At 35.8% G+C, this 19116-nt stretch overlaps 2 protein-coding genes across 4 annotated transcripts in view; one reads left to right on the top strand and one right to left on the bottom strand.

The window, feature by feature from the left end:
* Positions 1–19116, top strand: part of LOC114652196 (guanine nucleotide-binding protein G(q) subunit alpha) — a 634881-nt gene that overhangs the window by 608488 nt on the left and 7277 nt on the right. The window contains exon 8 of one of the 2 annotated variants that reach the window (XR_007935072.1): positions 923–938. The exons of the other annotated variant lie outside the window; for it this stretch is intronic. The gene's annotated coding sequence lies outside the window, so the exon portion shown is untranslated. Of the gene's footprint in view, positions 1–922; positions 939–19116 lie in introns of those variants that run through there. 2 annotated transcript variants of the gene reach the window in all.
* vps13a (vacuolar protein sorting 13 homolog A) overlaps positions 1–19116 on the bottom strand; it is a 285577-nt gene that overhangs the window by 91095 nt on the left and 175366 nt on the right. For both annotated transcript variants that reach the window (XM_028802445.2, XM_028802446.2), the window contains exons 44-49: positions 12565–12826; positions 10262–10422; positions 7329–7432; positions 6952–7237; positions 6189–6584; positions 5992–6096 (exon numbers count right to left, since the gene is read on the bottom strand). In XM_028802445.2, coding sequence (XP_028658278.1) covers positions 5992–6096; positions 6189–6584; positions 6952–7237; positions 7329–7432; positions 10262–10422; positions 12565–12826 — 1314 coding nt within the window. The remainder of the gene's footprint in view (positions 1–5991; positions 6097–6188; positions 6585–6951; positions 7238–7328; positions 7433–10261; positions 10423–12564; positions 12827–19116) is intronic.

Here is a 19116-nt window from a genome sequence, read left to right on the forward strand (position 1 = left end):
ACCAACTGAGGAAGCATGTACCAGAAATTAAAAGACCTACTGTCCGCAGAAATCCGCGAACCAGAAAAAATCCGCGATATATACAGTGGTGTGAAAAACTATTTGTCCCCTTCCTGATTTCTTATTCTTTTGCATGTTTGTCACACAAAATGTTTCTGATCATCAAACACATTTAGCCATTAGTTAAATATAACACAAGTAAACACAAAATGCAGTTTGTAAATGGTGGTTTTTATTATTTAGGGAGAAAAAAAAATCCAAACCTACATGGCCCTGTGTGAAAAAGTAATTGCCCCCTGAACCTAATAACTGGTTGGGCCACCCTTAGCAGCAATAACTGCAATCAAGCGTTTGCGATAACTTGCAATGAGTCTTTTACAGCGCTCTGGAGGAATTTTGGCCCACTCATCTTTGCAAAATTGTTGTAATTCAGCTTTATTTGAGGGTTTTCTAGCATGAACCGCCTTTTTAAGGTCATGCCATAGCATCTCAATTGGATTCAGGTCAGGACTTTGACTAGGCCACTCCAAAGTCTTCATTTTGTTTTTCTTCAGCCATTCAGAGGTGGATTTGCTGGTGTGTTTTGGGTCATTGTCCTGTTGCAGCACCCAAGATCGCTTCAGCTTGAGTTGACGAACAGATGGCCGGACATTCTCCTTCAGGATTTTTTGGTAGACAGTAGAATTCATGGTTCCATCTATCACAGCAAGCCTTCCAGGTCCTGAAGCAGCAAAACAACCCCAGACCATCACACTACCACCACCATATTTTACTGTTGGTATGATGTTCTTTTTCTGAAATGCTGTGTTCCTTTTACGCCAGATGTAACGGGACATTTGCCTTCCAAAAAGTTCAACTTTTGTCTCATCAGTCCACAAGGTATTTTCCCAAAAGTCTTGGCAATCATTGAGATGTTTCTTAGCAAAATTGAGACGAGCCCTAATGTTCTTTTTGCTTAACAGTGGTTTGCGTCTTGGAAATCTGCCATGCAGGCCGTTTTTGCCCAGTCTCTTTCTTATGGTGGAGTCGTGAACACTGACCTTAATTGAGGCAAGTGAGGCCTGCAGTTCTTTAGACGTTGTCCTGGGGTCTTTTGTGACCTCTCGGATGAGTCGTCTCTGCGCTCTTGGGGTAATTTTGGTCGGCCGGCCACTCCTGGGAAGGTTCACCACTGTTCCATGTTTTTGCCATTTGTGGATAATGGCTCTCACTGTGGTTCGCTGGAGTCCCAAAGCTTTAGAAATGGCTGTATAACCTTTACCAGACTGATAGATCTCAATTACTTCTGTTCTCATTTGTTCCTGAATTTCTTTGGATCTTGGCATGATGTCTAGCTTTTGAGGTGCTTTTGGTCTACTTCTCTGTGTCAGGCAGCTCCTATTTAAGTGATTTCTTGATTGAAACAGGTGTGGCAGTAATCAGGCCTGGGGGTGGCTACGGAAATTGAACTCAGGTGTGATACACCACAGTTAGGTTATTTTTTAACAAGGGGGCAATTACTTTTTCACACAGGGCCATGGATTTTTTTTCTCCCTAAATAATAAAAACCATCATTTAAAAACTGCATTTTGTGTTTACTTGTGCTATATTTGACTAATGGTTAAATGTGTTTGATGATCAGAAACATTTTGTGTGACAAAAATGCAAAAGAATAAGAAATCAGGAAGGGGGCAAATAGTTTTTCACACCACCGTATTTAAATATGCTTACATATAAAATCCGCGATGGAGTGAAGCCGCGAAAGGCGAAGCGCGAGGGATTACTGTATATATATATATTATATATATATATATATACCCACACACACACACACACATATATATATATATACACACACACATACATCTATAATAATAAAAGCCAAAGCCCTCACTGACTGACTGACTCACTGACTCACTCATCACTAATTGTCCAACTTCCCGTGTAGGTGGAAGGCTGAAATTTGGCAGGCTCATTCCTTACAGCTTACTTACAAAAGTTACGCAGGTTTCATTTCGAAATTCAAAGCGTAACGGTCATAACTGGAACCTGTTTTTTGTCCATATACTCTAATGGAGGAGGCGGAGTCACGTATCGCGTCATCATGTAATACGCCTCCTACGTAATCACGTGAAGTGAAAACAAGGAAGAGATTTACAGCATGAGTCAAACGCGGGAACGAAGGTAAATGACGTTAATTGTTGAGTGTCTTTTAATACTGTGTAAGCATACATATTAACAGATGTGCAATTAAACGTGTGCATTTACGGGGTGATTTCTCAGGCTTAAAAGCTCGCCTTTTATCAAACGCGGGAACAAAGGTAAATGACGTTGAGTGTCTTTTAATACTGTGTAAGCATACATATTAACAAATGTGCAATTAAACGTGTGCATTTACAGGGTGATTTCTCAGGCTTAAAAGCTCGCCTTTTATTAAAAAGGTAAATGCTAACTGTTTTCATTCTGAAGGGCACAACCCACGTTAGATTTCATGCTCAAGAGTAAGCTCAGCACACAGCTTGGTCATATTACAACCGGAAGGGCGAACTGACAATATGGTATACAAAGAGATCCTTAAGAAATAATTATTGATTCATTTTCCCTCAGTTTAAAAAGGTTTACTTTTTTTCTTAATAAAAATTTTAAAGCGGTATTTCGCCGCTGCGAAGCGCGGGTATTTTGATATATATCAAAATATATCGCGTCATCATGCCTCCCATGTAAGCACGTGGACTGACCCGCTGCCGTTTGCAATGCCATATTCGCGAGATACAAGTTTAATGACAAGACACGAGGTATAAACGACAGTTTGGATCACTTTGTGACAGAGTTAAAATTGCTGTAGCCAGAAACTTTTAACTGCCGGGTCTTAGCTAACATTAAATAAACCCATGGACATCGCAACATCACACAAGACAGCGGCTCACGTGAAGTGACTGAACGCAGCAGGAGTGATCACTTCAATGAATCAAACCTATTCAAAAAACACATTTCACAATTGATAAGGTACGAAAACAATAGATAGATAGATAGATAGATAGATAGATAGATAGATAGATAGATAGATAGATAGATAGATAGATAGATAGATAGATAGATAGATAGATAGATAGATAGATAGATAGATAGATAGATAGATAGATAGATACTTTATTAATCCCAATGGGAAATTCACAATATGAAACTGATTGTGGATTTCCGTACAGCCACTGAAACTTTGTGACGGCACGAAACGTCAGGTCACGTGTCTGCAAAAGAACCTCATTCAGGCAACTATTTTTACTGGCGGTGGCTCAGGGGAGAGAGTTTTTATTCCTCGTATCCCCGTTATACCCTCTGATCTCCCATTTCAATTCAAACGCCTCCAATTTACACTAAGGCTCTGCTTAGCAATGACAATTAATAAGTCTCCGTTGTTGAGTGTCTTAATACTGTGTAAGCATAGATATTAACACATGTGCAATTAAACGTGTGCATTTACGGGGTGATTTCTCAGGCTTAAAAGCTCGCCTTTTATTAAAAAGGTGAATGCAAACTGTTTTCATTCTGAAGGGCACAAACCACGTTAGATTTCATGCTCAAGAGTAAGCTCAGCACAAATCTTGGTCATATTAGAACCGGAAGGGCGAACTGACAATATGGTATACAAAGAGATCCTTAAGAAATAATTATTGATTCATTTTCCCTCAGTTTAAAAAGGTTTACTTTTCTTCTTAATAAAAATTTTAAAGCAGTACTTCGCCGCTGCCAAGCGCGGGTATTTTGATATATATCAAAATATATCGCGTCATCACGCCTCCCATGTAAGCACGTGAACTGACCCGCTGCTGTTTGCAATGCCATATTCGCGAGATACAAGTTTAATGAGAAGACACCAGGTATAAACGACAGTTTGGATCACTATATATTATGTATATGTATATATATATGACAGCAACACTCATAACAATGACAACACAATTACATTGACAATCATGTTACGTTATTTTTAAAATGTTTCCTTTACTTTTTCATAACCTCTTTAACACACTACTTCTCCGCTGCGAAGCGCGGGTATTTTGCTAGTATATATATATATATATATATATATATATATATATATATATATATATATATATATATATATATATATATAGCCAAATCCGCGTGCTTCGCAGTGTCAAAGTACTGCTTTTTAATTTTTATTAAGAAGAAAAGAAAACCTTTTTAAATTGAGGAAAAATATACCAATAACAGTTTGTTAAGGATCTGTTTTTTTGTGAAGCTGCCTTTACACAGCCTCTCCGCTGTTTTATAAACGAACGCCATATAAGGCCGTCCTTTCTCCTTGCTTAGCGGTTCTGTATTGTTTTATTGTTCGTTTATTACGATTGTTATAGTTATTGTGTAGCTATTTGAGACTCACTTTTCTGTTCAGGTACCATTTCCTTTATGTAATCCGCGGATTCTCTGCTATTTTTTGTTCGTTTATTACGATTATAGTTATTTATTGATTCCCTTCTTTAGCTGACTGCCTGCTCATATAAGGTGCTCTGCTGTTTTTTTGTGAAGCAGCCTTTACACAGGTTCTCCACTGTTTTATAAATGAACGGCATATAAGGTCATCCTTTTTCCTTGCTTTGCCAAGGAAGCAGCCTTTTTATTTAATCCACGGGTTCTCCACTGTTTTATTGTTCGTTTTTGTTACGATTGTTATAGTTCTCTTTGTATACCACGTTGTCAGTTCAGCACTCCGGTTGTAATATGAGCAAGCCATGCAAGCTTACTGTTGAGAATGCAATGTATAGTTGTACAGGAGAAAAGCAATCTTGCCTCAAATCAATGGCAACCTTTTGTAGGTCTATGAACTTAATTTAAACTTTAGGTGTACACGGTGCTTTGTTTCCGAAGTACCTGCACTCATGAAAATGTCTGTATGCGTCAGTCGCTTCATATTCTTTTCCTACATTATCAATTGTGTAATGTGTTTTTTGAACAGGTTTGATTCATCGAAGTGATCACTCGTGCTGCGTTCATTAAGTTCACGTGAGCCGCTCTCTTGTGTGATGTTGTGATGTCCACGGCTTTATTTAATGTTAGCTAAGACCCGGCACTTAAAAGTTTCTCACTACAGCAATTTTAACTCCGTTACAAAGTTATCCAAAGTCTCGTTTATACCTCGTGTCTTCTCATTATGTCGCGAATATGGTATTGCAAACGGCAGCGGGAGCGTTTCTATAAACTTAATTTAAACTTACAGTTTACACCGTGCTTTGTTTCCGCAGTAGCTGCACTTATGAATATGCTTGTATGTGTCACTCGCTCGCTTCTTATTGTTTCGCTGCCTTCTCAATTGTGTAATGAATGTTTTCTTCAGTGCTCTTTGGGGCTCTTCCTTGTTTTCTACGTACTGCGTTCACAGTCAGTTCACATGATTACGTGGGAGGCGTGATGATGCGATACGCAACACAGCCATCAAGCTGCAGTCTATTACAGTATATGGACAAAAAAGAGGTTCCAGTTATGACCGTTACGCGTAGAATTTCGAAATGAAACCTGCCTAACTTTTGTAAGTAAGCTGTAAGGAATGAGCCTGCCAAATTTCAGCCTTCCACCTACACGGGAAGTTGGACAATTAGTGATGAGTGAGTCAGTCAGTGAGTGAGTGAGTGAGTCAGTGAGGGCTTTGCCTTTTATTAGTATAGATTAGAAACGACTTTTATTTCAGTTAATTTAATTTCAATTGATGCAAATGCAAAAAAAAAAAAATTATTTGGGAAGGCCACTCAATCCTGAAAGGAGAGACAGAAACTACTACTTCTTAAAAACTGTTTAAGTTAGACTTTTGCATGCAGTCATTTTTTTATCTTAATTAACATTTATATGAAAACTTTCAGTTAAATGATGGAAGTGAGGGGAGGGAAGATAATATGATTTTGAATCATTTTTACAAAACAACATTTGACACTTTTTCTATAACAACTACAATGGAAAATTAGAATAATGTAAGCCAAAATAAAGATCCTGATTCACCATAAAATCCTTTTGACGGCCTTTACACTTGACATCACCATAGCTGCCAACAGTATCAAGAGAAAAACCATCAGATAGCTCACTATCAGATATCATAAGCTGAACCTAAAAAAAAAAAAAAAACTTGCAAGTCACTTCAAGAGGAAAAAAATGACAATGTATGCATAATTAATCCATAAAATAATAATAATGCTCACCTTATTGTTTTGAAAAAAATTCTTTGGCTTAAATGAAAAAAGAAGAGGTGATTCATATTCTAGTGGGTGCTTTCGGTGAACATCATCGGCTTTATACTGCAGTAACCGTCCAGTTTTGTTTACCATCCAATAAGGACTATGAAGAGCAATAACCATTTGACCAACATTATATGTTATATGGATAGCAATGTCTAGTTCTGTTTTGTCATCATCAGTGAGAGCACTGAACTGAATGAAGTCAATTTCTGGGTGGTTGCTTTTAATATTATATTCTCCTGTCCAGTCCTGATTGAGGTAGTTCAATAAACATAATTTTAATTTAGTGTGGTCTATAACTGCAGTATGAATTTCAGATGAACGGCCTTCCTTCACGGTCACAGTGTGATTATCATTTTCCTAAAAAAAGGTAAAAATTATACTGTAAGTTGTTTGCTTTAAGTGTTATTCAACACATGCAAAAGGCACTAACAAAGAAAAAAGTGTAATGTTAAAAGCAATGCACTTTATGTCAAAATAAAAAAGATACAATTAGAAAGTTAGTTTTTGTGCAAATTTACTCAGGCTTATCAAATGCCTCTCCTGTAAGTAAGGCCAAATGAGTGAAAAGCACCATTTCCACCAGGAAACATTACTGACAAAAGTATAACTTGAAAACGGTACAGACTCTTGGAAGTTTTTTTTTTATACACATATGAAAAGTCTTGAACATTGATTAATGTTCATAACAACAAAACAAACAAAAAAAAAAAGAACTTAAAAATACCTCTAAAGAGTATGTAATAGAGTAAGGCAATAAATTTCTCAAAAGAACTGTTGGCCAAAGGTGAACAGTATAAGGCTTGTCTAATTTATCCTCTTTTGCGCCAACAGTTACAGAATCTTCCACTGTAACTAAATTTATAATAAACGACTGGAGATTAGACCCAGAATGATGACATTTCCTTTGCATGCTGGATTCCAGTTGTTTCACAACTATGTCATAAGTAAATTCTTCACATTTTTCGTAACTTCCGTCAGTGTTATCTTCTGGCTGCAAGCTAAGGGCAGATCTACAAAAAACAAATAATTTCATAGGTAACACTCTATAGTAAACAATTAGCTATACTTTACTTAAACAATACAGAATTCCATATAGTATACCTGTATGAGTTCAGTGGAATACAAAAGTCTTCCTGAGGTACAACTACTCCAAGAAGCTTTGAATCATCAAAAACCTTGAATGGTATGGAAAAATGATTCCTAATCTGCAAAAATAATGGCCAATGTATTTAATAATAGAGGGACAGTAGTGATAGAAAAGATTATAGCATTAAAGGACACATGTTTAACCAAATCTAAGTAAATAGTCAATTGTTCTTAAACTTTTTTGTAATTAGCTCAGTGATTAGTTAATAACTAAAGAATCAACTAACCTGTGATGCTGGACATGACGGTCTAAATCTACCTTATTTATATAAATGTCAGCTGTATTTTTATCTCTCATTAATAAAATAGACATTTTTTTAAGTGGAAATGATGTTGTACTGGACATTCACATTTTTTTCTTTTCTGCTACCAACATTTTTGCCAAAAATCTCACAGCCTTTGAAAAATATTTGAAAAAAACTGTTCAACCACCTGCTGTAGACACTGCAAAGTAGAACTTTAGTCACCTGTAAATTAGAGCATTTCTGTAATAAAAATATTGTTGAAAGGCAGTAGATCAGCAGCATACTGACTTGTGGAGGGGAATATAACTTGGAATTGCTATGACCTGAAATCTTCTCCCAGTGGTCCAAGCACCGCTTAGAGGCCACACTATTTTATATAAACCTTTACAAATAAGAAAGTATGCTGATTACATAAGAAAAAATAGTTCAGACAATATATTTATTGTTGCTAGAAATGTAAGCAATACATTCTATTCATCACATCCCCAAACCCCCGCCCCCAGGTAATTTGACATATGAGAAATATGAATGACATGCGAAGTGATTTTCTATGCTCGAAATGAGGGATCAAGTCAACCTGGATTTCAATGTCACTCATAGTCTTCTTGTTCTATTTCTCATTTTAAGTACTCTTATCAGTGCTGCAAAGTACCACTGTTTAAATGGCAAGGTTGTTCCAAGTGTATTCTGCTACACTATCGCCATGCTGCGACATTCAGTGGCACCAAGGTGAACATGGACCTATGAACAAACTCTTAATGGATTATATATAGTATAAATATCGTCATCAGTCAATATTTATGTCAATGTAAATGAATTTGGTTTCTTTATTACTTTTTAGCGTTTCATACAAAAATTGTTTACTCTTTCTTTTTTTATCGCAAACATTATAAAAATTACATTTTTATTTTAGTAAAGTAGATGAATGAAAATTTACATTTTCTGACAGAATTTAAAATTATTTTGGGCTGCAACTTAAATTATTATTACAACAAAGAGCTAAATAGAATTAAATACAATGTTATGATTTACTTGTATTTCAAGCTGATCCTGTATTCACCTGTGCCACAGTAACTGACTGAACAGTTCAATTATGTATTGGTCCGCCAGCACTTACCAGGTTTAAAAATAACTTACTAAGCAGGCTGGCAGGTGTTTAGTGATAAGAGCTACTGAGCATGAAGATGCACCACTGTGTTAAATAAACAAGTAATCACTGCACATTATCAAAAATCATGGAACCGAATATTTTAAATACAGCTTCACAATGAGATTCTACTTACTGGAAGTTGTTCAAGTGTCTTCTAATAACTTAGTTATCATCTGTCTGTAAATAATCTCTAAATCTGTGCCAAGTTAACAAGCTTTGTGTAATCTTTTATGCTAGAAATGTGATATTTGAAATGGTGACTGCCTTCATGTGGAAAGAGGTTAAAGGAATAAATGATTTCATGTTTTTAAAGAGATCAAAAAACCAGTGACCTACAAAAACAATATCATTTTCAACAACCAAAAACCACAGTGGATTTTTAGTGACATTTAAGTGTTTTTGAATTTTTTACAAAGACTGTAGTACAAGATAAAACATTACACCCAATGCAAGAAAATATGAAATTTGACAAACAAAAGGAGACTGTTCAGTCCATTAAGTTTGCTTGTTTAGCTAATATTTAAGATGCCCCAATACTTCAACCAGAAAATTCTTAAAAGGTTGTCAAAGTTCCTGCCGTGACTACATGGCTTGGAAGTAAATTCCAGATTTCCACAACACTTTGTGTAAAGAAGTGCTTCCTGGTTTCAGTCTTAAGGCAGCATATCTGAGGACAATGAGTTGCATACATGCCACAAAATGTGCCTAGTTTCTTTGCATTACATTTGTATGAGATCTACAAAGTGCCATGACCGATTGTCTCTCAAAAGGCACTCACAGTAAGGCAAGCTGTATTTCTGTAAATTTTTGTAAACTTAACATTCCTAAAAATAAAAAGAATATGATTCTTTATAATTTCTTTGAGAGCCAAAAGATGGGAAATCATGTTAACTGAAAGCTGTTAATTGTGCCGGAATGAGTGAGTAAGGATATGTATGTGTGAGAATAACACCAACTAAAAGAATTTTAAAATTTCCCTATATTCCAACTGTAGCACATACTGTAATTGAATATAAAGTATAAATATGAATGTGATATATATAGTTTGTAGTCTGCATGGTACTCAATATTTACACGACAGTGCTTGAAAACTGCATGTTTCAAAGCACTGTATTTTTCCCTCTCTAACACTGTGAAAACCAAAATAAATCTAACTCTCCACATAAAGATTGATAGAGCACTTTGCATTAGAATCTCCCATCCTTGATAACATTAGTGGCTGACATCATCCCTCTTTCATATGATATTTGTACTTTCAATACAGAAGTTCAGCATGTCAACTGAAAGATTTTGTAAGTAAAGAATTATGTTATACAATTATTAGAATTGATAAAAAGAAAAACCTTACAATGCACAAAAACTGTGATACTTCTCCTCAGAGAATATGTAGTATATATTGTTTTGATAGATATTCAAATACTACACTGCGCTACCTTTTTCTCTCCCCCATTTACTATTCAGCAATGCAATATTTTATGAACAAGTATCTATACCTGAAATGGAGAGTGTATTGTTACCACCTTGCTACCTTCCAAGGTGTAAATATGACAAACAATATATCGTAAGACTCCTGAGGCCTGATGAAGTACACTATACATGCCACGTCCCACTTTTTCCAAAGAAATTCTGTCTGCAGGAAAATGATCATTTGGAGCTGCAAATAAAAGACAAATATTTCCAATAAAGACTTAAAATTGTTACTATATGTCTTGACAAACATTTGTCTTAAAATATCAACAAGTATATACATTTTACACACTTTACAGACTAGTCAAAGCTTTACAATTTCTACTTTTAAGAGCTTTCCAACAGAATACTGAAGGTTCAATTAAATGCGTTTGTATTTACAAAGAAAGATTGAATGTTTCTGCAGATTTACAACAAATATTAATTGAAAGGTATAAATCAATGTATATGCTTGCACAGGTATATATCCCTAATTAAGTGATGCATTACAAGAGTATTACAAACACCTACAAACATTGTCTTGACTGACGTCAAATGAGAAAATTAGGAATACTCAATCAATTAATCAACTGCAGAAATATAAAATAATTATTAAATTCACAGAAGACATGCCTAACAGGAGATGTAGCTGCACACCACCAAAGAAAAGCAGAAACCCCAGTTTATATAGGAAATAAATGTCTGAAATTCATATTCCTTTTGAAAAACCAAAATCAAAACCTGGCTAACCAAGAACTACTGGCTGCCAAATCCTTCCATATGATCTTGCAAAATGACAGAGCAAATGCTAGTATCCTTTTGCAAAATGACAGAGCAAATGCTAGTATCCTTAAAGGTTTCATAAAGCAGTATGATTTTTGAGTCCATAAACGTTGAAAGTTCTCAATCTTAATTTGTGCTTGACTAAGAGGAGTATTCATCTTTTATGACACAATAATAAGAATAAACAGATAATGGCAAAGGGCTAGAACAAGTAGGTAATGATAAAGCCACTTTTTTTTAGAAAGAAAGACTCTTTCTTGTATGATAAGACTAACTGGCAACACTAATAATAGTATATGGTCAAATCATTCTACAGTAGATATGATATACCTTTCACAGTTATCTGACTATGTCTTGCTAATGTGCACATCTTAGTTTGAATTAATCGAGTGAATGAATGTAAAGAAGGAATGTGGGATTTCCTACCTGTTCAATTCTAGTTTGGTTCGATTTTGATATACAGTGGAACCTCGGGTCATGAACGTCTCGACCACTTACAAATCGGGTTACAATTAAAAAGTTTGCCAAACTTTTGCATCTGTTCATGATCACACACTCGGGTGACGAACAAGCCAGTTTCCCTTCCAGTTCATACGCGCCGATGATTTCCGCACGTGTTCAGTCTCTCCCTGTGCATTCCCTGTGCAGCGAGAGAGCGCGAGAGCGAGCGAGTGAGCGAGAGAGAGAGCCCAAGCAGGGGTGTTTTGGCTGACACTCGGTGGGGCAGAAGGAAGCAGTCGCTCCAGCTGAGCGATCAAGGAGCAGGAGTGACCAAAAGAAGTAAGTAAACATTTAGTTTACTATTACACTGTGCATTCTATGGTATAATTAACTATTTTTGTGCTTAAAAATCTTTAAAAATATATATATATTTACATACAGCTTGTACGGTCCAGAAAGTATTCATTGTATTTACATACAATCCTATGGGGGAAATTACTTTGGTTCACGACCAAATCGAGTTTTGGAACGAATTACGGTCATGACCCGAGGTTCCACTGTACTTTATTAATCCCCAAGGGGAAATTGCTATTTTTGCTTGATCTTTGAGGTTAGAGCACAGGGTCAGCCATTGTACAATAAACGTGGTACAATTTTCAGGTTAAATGCCTTGCTCAAGGGCCCAACAGAGTAGGATCCCCATTGGTAGTAACAGGATTTGAACTAGCAACTTTCCAGATGCCAGCACAGATCCATATCCACAGAGCCACCACTCTGCCTTGATGCAATTTGGTTTTATTTGTGTTTGGGCTTGGCAATTAATGGCAGTTACTACAAAATTAAAAAATAGTTTGCAGGTGCAACAGATATTACTTAAATAACAATTACTGGAATAACAAAATAATCTCCTGTTATACACCAGTTGAAATAATTTCTTTAAGACTGTTAGCATACTGTATGTAGTGACTATTAAAAAGTAAAAAGGCTTAAACAATATTCAAGTTTGAACTTCAAATCAGCTGCTGTTTACAGTATATCAATTATTCAATTATACTGTAGATTATACTAAAAGTGAACATTCTTCAAAATGTTTCAATATCTAAATAAATTAGAAATAAGTCCTTACTAAGCTGAATATAATGTGTCTTGCTGCTCATGCATGTCATGGCAGTGAACTGCTCAGTCTCTGTCATGGTTCTCAGGTAATCCATGTTCAGAGTTCCTCCATCTTGCAATTCATACACCTTCTTCCTGGATTCAACACCAATCACACTGAATGTGTTGCTATGTGATATGGAAACACATGTCCCCAGGCAATTTTTCACAACAAAAGGTGCTTGGTCTTTCTGGAAATTTTCTGCAGTCTGGCTAGCTGCATCAGCAAATGCCTATAGTGAACAAAAATGAGCATAAAGTTATTAGAAATATGAAAATTAATCCATGTTCTTGCTCACTATCATTTTTTTGTAATTCTAGCACTTTTTAATACAAAACATATTTAAATCAATGAATATAAGCCATATAAAGTGCAATGAAGGGGATGAAAAGATGACAGTGTGGTGTTCTCCCAAACAGGTAGTTTATAAAACAAAGGATAGACACTGCTTAAAGAACAGTTTCATGATGTACAGTGACATTATTAAAAGAATTAATTGGGACAAACATCAGTGCCAACCAATTTGGAGTTTTATATTCGACATAAAGAAGTTTGAAGACTTATTTAACATTTTCAAGGATTTCTTCTATAAAATTCTTTTATATTCACCTTACATGAAGGAGATACAAATTAAACATTGGCTATGAACAGTAAACTGTGACAGGATGTTTGGACTGTAATTTTTACAATACTCTGTAGTAACAATATGCTATTTGTAAAAAGAGCCAGAGTGGAGGACTCTGACTACAGGACAGTGCTTCAAACTGCTTGGAAAAGATGCTTTTCAACATGTGTTAGTAATACTGAATTAGTTCAGAATGGGGTAAAAGTGAGTGTGACCTTTGATGAACTGGCATTTATTCTAGTGTTCCTGCTCTGAATACACAATGTTGGTAGTCAAACATAACATTCCTACAGATTTTTAGTTGCTTGTTTTACCAATCCATTAACACTAGAATCCCTGAAGCCTACAAAAAAACAGCAGTGTCAGATCGGGCGGAGCATGAACATGACAGAGAATAAAACAGAGGAAAAAAAAAACTAACTATTACAAGTACCATACATTTACACCGGCTGTTAACAGACTGAAATCAAATATATGTTTTAATTCTATAACAGTAACAATAAGAGCAGCTCACTAATAAAAACGTTAAATCTAGGAAGCGCCCGAACTTGAACCTGCAACCTCTTGATTATGAGTCAGCAGTTCTTACTGCTGCACCACTCAAGCGGTCATGTCAGCATCGTACCCCAACCCGGATTTCTTTTTCTTCGGTTATATTCTTGAATAAAAGCACACTTGTTTTGTAATATTTGTACCTTTTGTGAAAGTGTTTATTTGATATTTGAACTTTAGTCTTCACAAATTATACACTTCATGTCAAAGTTTTGTCATTAGTACTACAACATGAAAAAAGTTTCTGTTTAAGGTATGTGTTCAACATTTCTTGAATTTCCTGTCATCCTACATTTACACAGATCGTTGTAGAAACGGAACACACATGAAATGCATGTGTTCCAAATAACGATATATTATTTACCCCATTCAACTCCAGGCACCTCACACCCAGATAAACAGACTTGAGCTGCGAGAACTTCTTGACTGATTTGAGCAACGGCGGTGAGGGGGGAGGGGGGGTTTGGGGGAGGGACAGCAGGCTGCTTGTGCTGATTGACACATTTGCAAAACAAAACACGCTAATGGAAAGGTGCAAAGGAATTTAAGGTGGCCTGGGATTACGAGTTTTTTTGTAGGCGTCAGGGATTCTAGTATTAACACATTAACACATGCGACCCACGAAAATAATAACAATAATGAAAGATAGATACACCTTGTTAACAGTAATACATCTTCTTTATGGAAGAAAAAAGTGCAAAGCATCTGCACAAAGATCGGAAACAAAAAAAGACATTCTAGCTGCACCCGATGCAAAAACTTTAAACAATGAAAAAGTCAGTCTCATGCCGCAATTTGCACAGCTAATCCGTGCCACCAGAACTGAAACGCTGAGCACAATATCTATTGTATTGTATTTTATTTGTGGTTATCATTCCATTTGTGTCTTTTGTAGTCTGTGGCATGGTGGTACAGTGGTTAGCACTACTGTTTCACAGTACAGATCACATTTTCTGGCAACAATAATCACTCCAGCATAGTTGGCAGATGCTTATTTAGCCCTCAGGGACAATTAAAATGCCATTGCACTATTATCAGCCAATGAAAACCAGTTTGGTTCACCCTTCCCTAATGACTTCAATTAATTTTAAAGTGTTTGTCGAAGTTCCTGAACACTTCCATGATTTCACCAAACTCACTATGCATACCAAAGTAATGAAAAATGATTTAATTTAAACTACCAAAATGTTGATGCAAGAAGAAAACAAAATTCCACATAAGCAGGGTGAATTATGTCACCTGCAGATATTGAGTTAGATATCAAAATATAGACAAGCAAAAAACACAAAAATGCAAGCACCTCTGAGAGACCTTATTATTTTAAGTAAGAGAACAAGAAATATGAACAACAGGCAAATCATGATTCGCTTATTACATAAAAAGTAGCTTAGGAAGAGGAGATAAATGGTCCATAGTTCATCTAGTTTTGCTTGTAATATTTTTTTTGCTATTTGGTGCATTGTATGCTGAACTGCAGTTATTTACCATTGTTGAATGAATCACATTAATTATAATTGAGAATAATCTATATTGTTTTCAAAGGTACTATATAAATAAAATATATTATTATGTGTGTACTATTGTTTTTATACTTGATGGAAAAAGAAATGTTACACTTGTTAATGAACTTATATTTTAACCTGTTTTGCTGCAATAGCAGTAAACCATTGAGAAAAAACTGGGAAACAAAATAGTATAACAATAAAAACAACACGAAAACAAGCAATCTTTTTTGCTGCAATAGCAGTAAACCATTGAGAAAAACTGGGAAACAAAATAGTATAACAATAAAAACAACAGGAAAACAAGCAACTGTGAAGAACAGTGTCTTTAACACTAGAATTACCAGAGCCTACAAAAAAACTCGTAAACGGCCCACCTTAAATCTGTTTGCACCTCTCCGTCAGCGTCTTTTGTCCTGTAAATGTGCTGAAAAAGATAAGCAGCAAGCAGCCTTCTATTCCATCCCCCCACAGTTGCAAAACGTGCACAAAGTTCTCCCAGCTCATGCCTTTATTGATTATCTGGGAGTGAAGTGCTGGAGTTTTAGAGTCGAAATAATAGATCGTTATTTGGAACACATGCACTTCATGTGTGTTCCGTTTCTACAATAATCTGTGTAAACACATTGTTAAAACAGAAACGTTTTTCATATGTTAATAGTAAATGACAAAATGTTGGCATAAACTATATAATGTGTGAAGTCTGAAGTCCAAAGATCAAACAAACACTTTCACAAAAGGTTCAAGGATAAAACAAAAGCTTCCGTGGCGTAGCGGTAAGATTTGCTGACTTGTAATCAAGAGTCCCCGGTTCGATCCCCACTGACTCCTATATTTGCCGTTTTCAGTAGTGAGCTGCTCTTATTGTTAATATTATACAGTACACTCATACATTTGGTTTGCGTCCGTAACAGACAGTGTACATTTATAGTACTTGTGAAAGTTACCATTTTATTTTCACTTTTATTCTCTCAGTCATGATCATAATACATACTAACGCCCCCTCCCCACCCAGGGATCTGACGCTGATAGTTTTTATTTGAAACTGGGAATAACTGTAGATGTGAGTGGTGTTTTGAGGCAATGGAACTAGACATTCTCTGATCTGGAGGGATAAAAGCTGACACACAAATGCTGGTGAATCTACCTTCTTCGTATCTCACCGTCACTTGATTTTTTTTTTTTATTCAGTTTATTGAGTGTTTGTGCTTGCATAATTGTTAGAAATGAGAATCACTCGGGCTGAAAAAGTGCTGTCAGTGCTCCCATTCTTTGGAGAAATTATTTATGTAGGTTTTCACAAATTATGAAATATCTGCCCTTTACCAACAATGAAGACTTTGATGAGAATACCCATACAGCACCCAAACTCAAGAAATTTTGGGAGATATACCAGGCCAGTGTAGCAAAATTTCGGAGTGTTTACATTCCGGACCGCAATATCAGCATCAATGAAAGTTTTATGGCTTATAAGGCCAGACTGTGATGGATGCAGTACATCGCGTCAAAAAGAGCAAGATTTGGCATAAAGCTTTATGAGCTTTGTGAATCTAAAACGGGATACATTTGGAATTTGGTTCTGTACACAGGGAAAAGGACAATGTTTTTATTATACAAAATACGATCAGTACAGCACTGCAACGTCATCGCTGCTGACTTTGATAGATACTCTACTTGATTAAGGTTACTGTGTAACCATGGACAATTTTTATACTTCTCCAGAGCTATTTAACATCTTGCTGCAAAAAAATACTGACACATATGGAATTGTGCGTCCTGACTGTCGTGGTATGCCTGAAGACTTTGGCAGAGCTACATTACAGAGAGGTAGCATGGCAAAAGGGTACAGTGCTTGCGCTGAAATGGTTTCTCTTCTTAGCACTGTACATAATGCAGCTACAGTCAACTGTAGCAGCAAAAGTCAACAAACAGGTTATGAAGCCTTGTGCTGTGGTCAAATACAATAGCATGATGGACGGCATTGATCGTGAGGAACAAGAATTTTGTTATCTCCACATAATGGGATGGAAAGTAAAGAAATATTACAAAAAGAAATTTTGTTATTTAGTAGAACAGTGCATTTGGAATGCATTCATCTTATACAAACAAGAAGCTGGTGAAAGTGAATCTCATGCAAACTTTACATGCCAGCTTGTAGAACAAATCATTGGTGCACATACACTGCCCACTCTACTACTAAAGAGACGCGGTCAACTCAGTACATCGCGGATCAATCCAGAGCATCTTATTGGTAGACATTTTATTGATTATATACCTCCAACAGAAAAAAACAGCATCCAACTCATACCTGTGCAGTGTGCTGTTCAAAAACTGATAAATCTGGGAAGAAAATCTGAAAAGAAACATGCTATTATTGTCCAGACTGTGACGTTGTATTGCGTCTTTCACCATGCTTTAAGATTTACCACACAAAAGACTCATTTTGAGATTATATACTATTTTGGCATCATTAGTAATATTAAAATTATTATTTTTATTATTATTGCTCATGTCATATTATTATTTTTATTCATTATTACTATTATTATTTGTATCATTATTATACTTTTGAGATTTAATAAAAGTGTAATTTTTCATTCCAAAAAACACAATGCTTTTTATATGTTTTTTGTAATAAAATGCAACACTAAGGATGTAAAATAAATACCTAATTGTATTTAAATTTCTATATTTTGTCTTCTAGAGTGAAATATTATGGGCATCTACAGCAGAAAGAAGTTGCCATATGCGCCGATCTACAAGGTTTTTCAGGCTGGGGAGCTCCATCTGATAGAAGGTACAGTGCAGTAGTCATAATTGGCAAGGATGTTGAGCCTTTGCATGTTTAAATATATTCTTGGAGACCAATGTAATATTTAGTTCTAAAATATATCTAAGACATCGTACATTGATTGTGCCAATGATAAGCAAGTCTCCTGAAGTTCTAAGGAATGACAATATGTGCATATGTTATTCATACGGCACTTATGTAGTTAAAGTGCTAGGAAGTAACTGGCTCTGCATGTGTCATTCATACAGCAATTAAGCGGCTAGATTCTTGTGTGTATGTGTACATCTATGTATGTGCATGTTAATCTTAAGGCGTGAGAGTAGACCAATCCAATCCTGAACTTGAGTAAGTCGAGGGTAATACCATGATGATATAGAAAATTTGGGAAAAACATTGTAACTATACATCTCTGTGATGCGCTTCTGTTAAAGCTGTATAAGTCATATTCGATAGAAACTTATTTTGTGCTTCAAAACAGTGAAACACAAAAAATTTTATTTTACAAAAAGAGCAGCTTATTTCATTAAGCCGGTGTTGGATGTACACAAGTCAAACAGCCACTTTGTTTGGAAGTTGTTTTTGAAAATTGTTAATTGGTGTTACAGCACTGTGATCCATTTTCACTTGACACATTTTCATACTCCAAATTAATAAATCCACTTTCGTCACTCACAAGTGTAGTAGTAACTTTCACTCAGTATTACCAATACTGTAAAAAAGCTAGTACTATTATGAATTCAGGAAATTGGTATCAACATGGTACCGAAGTATTGGTTCTTGTGCAATACCTAGTCTAATATAACAGCATGGATCCGATCCCCTACTACCTCGTCAATGATGCAGGCATGGTGTCTGTTAAAACATTCTACATCATTATAAAAGGCTGATCTGAAATGGTCTCTTAAAAAGGACAATGCTGATGTGTTGGTCCTGCTTCGGTGTGGTCATTCATATGCAGCCATATCTTAGACAGTCATCTGTCATCCTACTGATCTGCAGAAACATTGCCTATGGTTTGGATACAGCAGAGCACTTTAATCAATATTATCTGG

This window comes from Erpetoichthys calabaricus, chromosome 5 (genome assembly GCF_900747795.2).
Source record: "Erpetoichthys calabaricus chromosome 5, fErpCal1.3, whole genome shotgun sequence".
Lineage (NCBI taxonomy): Eukaryota > Metazoa > Chordata > Cladistia > Polypteriformes > Polypteridae > Erpetoichthys > Erpetoichthys calabaricus.